At 59.2% G+C, this 3,319-nt stretch overlaps 1 gene segment (V, D, J or C); it reads right to left on the bottom strand.

The window, feature by feature from the left end:
- Positions 1-2,165: 2,165 nt before the first annotated feature.
- LOC105823236 lies at positions 2,166-2,703 on the bottom strand. The segment is given in 2 exon segments: positions 2,166-2,497; positions 2,616-2,703. Coding segments are annotated over 2 exon segments (381 nt in total).
- Between the last annotated feature and the right edge of the window lie 616 nt (positions 2,704-3,319).

The raw sequence follows: 3,319 nt of genomic DNA, 5'->3' as shown, positions 1-3,319 counted from the left end.
CAAAGGGGCCCAGGCCATGGTGAACACTCCCACAGTCCTGTGTCCTGAGGACCCTCAGCGGGCTCTGAGCCCCCAAGCTCCTCAAATCCCCTCCAGCAGCCCAGGGGTCGAGAGAGACCCCTCAGGGAAACCAGCCACCCCCTGGGCTGTCCCAGCCCCACCCTGGGCCCTGTCTCTGACCCCTGCCTGGAAAGCTGACCCTGGGAGGGGTGGGTCTGGGCACGGCTTTTCTGTGGTGCCCCAGGGACCAGTGAGGACACAGCTGCTGGCCCAGTGAGCAGGGGGCAGAGGGCTCCAGACCAGGGCCAGGTGGGGCTCCCCGCTGGGACTCACCGCACAGGCTTCAGGGACAGGCCACAGCGCCCCCTGCTGCCCAGGGCCCACACACCCATGCGTCCTGCAGGCCCCACTGTGCACTTTGTCCTCCCCCAAAACCATGGAGCTGGGCAGTGTCCCTGCCCCAACACACCTTAGTGTCAGGTCTGCACACAGCCCCCTCCCCTTGCCCAGCTTCCTGTGCGGTTTACAGGACGGTCCTGGGAGCTCAGCCTCCCTGAGGGGCCGCCCCTGGGGACACAGAGCAGGAAGCTCAGTGGGGACAGGGAGCACCTGCCTCCAGGGCACCAGGAGCTGCTGCCTCATCCTCCTCCCAGGCAGAGCAGAGCCTGCTCCCCAGATGGCCAGGAGCTGTCCTTGGTCCCAGCCTCTCCCTCTGGGACCCCCTCTTCCTCTCAGCCTCTTGCTGACCTACATTGCGGAATGAGAAAAAGAATATCAATACTCAATATTTGCCAATCCCAGACATAAATTGTACAGTGTCACAGACACTGAGTGTAATTTTGAGGGAGAGGAGGCAGCTGAGTGCTTTGGCGGGAGCCTCCTGGGTCCTGATCCTTCTCCGTCCTCCTTGGGCTCTGAGCGTTGATGGGCACCTTTTAAGTGGGGACCGGCATCCTGTAATGACGCTGTGGGCACGTGGAGCAAATGCTCCTGCCATCTCAGAGACAGCCCTACAGACTGTGGGGACAGAGCCTGGGACGGAGGCCCTGGGCTGTGCAGGGCCCTTGGGCAGCCCTGAGTCCTCACCTGGCCTGAGCCTCAGTGAGCAGAGGGAGGGAGAAGGGGAAGGGAGGAGTCCAGGTGTGGGGAGCACCTCTGAGCTCTGCTCTCCAACAACTCTAGTGGAGCCCCAATGCCCACATCTCCCCACCCACCCACGCCCTGGGCAGAAATGTCCCTTCTTCACATCTTTGCTTCTCCACTGGGCTGTGCGAGCCCCACTGTGGGCAGGGTGTGACCTGCTCCTGGGAGCTGGTGCTGGGAGAGAGATCACTGGGAAGGGCGTGACCTGCACACCTCAGAGGCAGTGGGTGGGACAGCAGGTGGGACAGGGAGCCATGGACAGAGCACACTGACCGTGGATGTCATGTGATCTTCTCCAGGGACACTCAGGGACAGGCCCAGGCCCACTTCAGCTCCAGGGCCAAGGTCCTGGCAGGTCTCTTCTTTCACATGGCTCTAGGCCCCATGTGTCCTCCCTCTTAGGGTCACAAAGGGCAATGGCCACTTCATTGTGCACCACTGTTACCACTGGAGCCCCAAATCAGCCCTCCGACTCCTCCGCAGAGGAGGGGGCACACAGAGTGAGCCAGGCCAGCTCTGTGCCTGAAATTGGCCCTGAGCTGTGTCCTCAGGCAGCATTTCACAGGGATCCACCTAGTTCCCGGGCTGTAGGAAGCCCAGGGAGCCCCGAGTACAGGTGACTGGGGAGGGAAGAGGGTATGTTTGCTGTGACAACTGGAAGAGCACAGTCCCTGCTGCAGGACCGGCCACCTGCTGGGATGGTCCCTGGCACTGATCAAGATGTGAGCGGGAGAGGCTCATATTTCCACCTTCAAGAAAAAGAAAAAAAAAAACAAAACGCATAGGGGCATTGGTCTTAGCATATTTGGATCAACAGGCAACAATTCAGTGTCATCCGGGTTTTTTGTTATTGGTTGTAGTTTTCTTGAGACTTCAGAAACACTGAATACAAAGATGAGAGTGGAAACATTTTAAAGCAGAGGTGCTTCAAAGTAGTGTTTGTGTACATGGAACATGTCTTTAAATTTGAATATTGTCGTAGAATAAGGCCCTGTGCAGGGTGAGGTTTTTGTCCCACTTCCTCATCTGTCTGTGTCACTGTGATTAATACCACTGTCCCAGGTCTGACAGTAATAGTCAGCCTCGTCCTCAGGCTGGATGTTGGAGATGGTCAAGTAGCGGTCAGCCCCGGAGCTGGAGCCAGAGAAGCGATCGGGGATCCCGTCCCCCTTGCTGTGGCTTCCAGCACTGTTAACCCACATCAAGTACCGAGGGGCCTTCCCTGGCTGCTGCTGATGCCACGCAATGGTGTAGCTGCTGTGCGCACTGCTCAGGGTGCAGGTGAGCTTGGCCGAGGCTCCCGGGGAGGCAGATGCAGAGGGCGGCTGAGTCAGCACAGGCTGGGACAGGGACCCTGGAAACACAGACACGCATTATGTCCTGGAGGAAGGACAAGAGGGAAGGACAGTGTGGCATGGGTTGGGAGGTGGTGTCAGTGAGCTGGGGGTCAGGATGCTGGGGGCCGTCCTGACCTGTGCAGTGCAGGAGGAGGGTGAGGAGGAGGAGCGGGGCCCAGGCCATGGTGCAGACACCCCAGAGCTCTGCTGAGGGTGACAGGCTGCAGGTGTCCCTTATCCACCCTCCAGGCCCAGAGGAGGGAGAGGGGCCCCGCATGCAAATGTGCTGCTCCTCCCCTGCCCTCCAAACCCCCCTGGCCTGTGGGCAGCCCCAGTGACTGGGTGTCATTCTTGGACAGGTGTGTCTGTGTTAAGCTTGGCCTGAGGCTCCCCAGGGGCTCAGAGAGGATCCAGCTTCTAGGCCCGGTGAGCTCTGAGCAGAGCCCAGGTTCACATGTCTGGTTTCCCAGCTGAGCCCCACACACCCCTCAGTGTCAGGCCCACAGCACCCCCTGCTGCCCAGGCCTAGGCCCTGTGTGTCTGTGAGCAGATGCCAGGGAGTCCTGACACAGGCTCCTGTGCCCACCAGGGCGTTTACAACTGCCCGCTCCCTGCCCAAGGGCAGACTAAGGCCCCTCCTCTGGGCGTCCTCCTAGCTTTTCTTTGTCTTTAGTCTTCTATTTGGGACTCCGCAGTGGCCACAGGACACAAATCTCTTGCTGTTAACATTTCTTCAGGGGAAGTGGTGTCTTATCTATGACTAGTACATGGAATAAAATGCGCATTAGCTGAGAACAGGCACAGTTCAGCCATGAAGCCACTTCCCAGACTGCCCATGA

Source organism: Propithecus coquereli, unplaced genomic scaffold, assembly GCF_000956105.1.
Source record: "Propithecus coquereli isolate 6110/MARCELLA unplaced genomic scaffold, Pcoq_1.0 Scaffold663, whole genome shotgun sequence".
Lineage (NCBI taxonomy): Eukaryota > Metazoa > Chordata > Mammalia > Primates > Indriidae > Propithecus > Propithecus coquereli.
The sequence above is the reverse complement of the archived record's forward strand: the minus strand, read 5'-3'. Positions and strand labels throughout refer to the sequence as shown.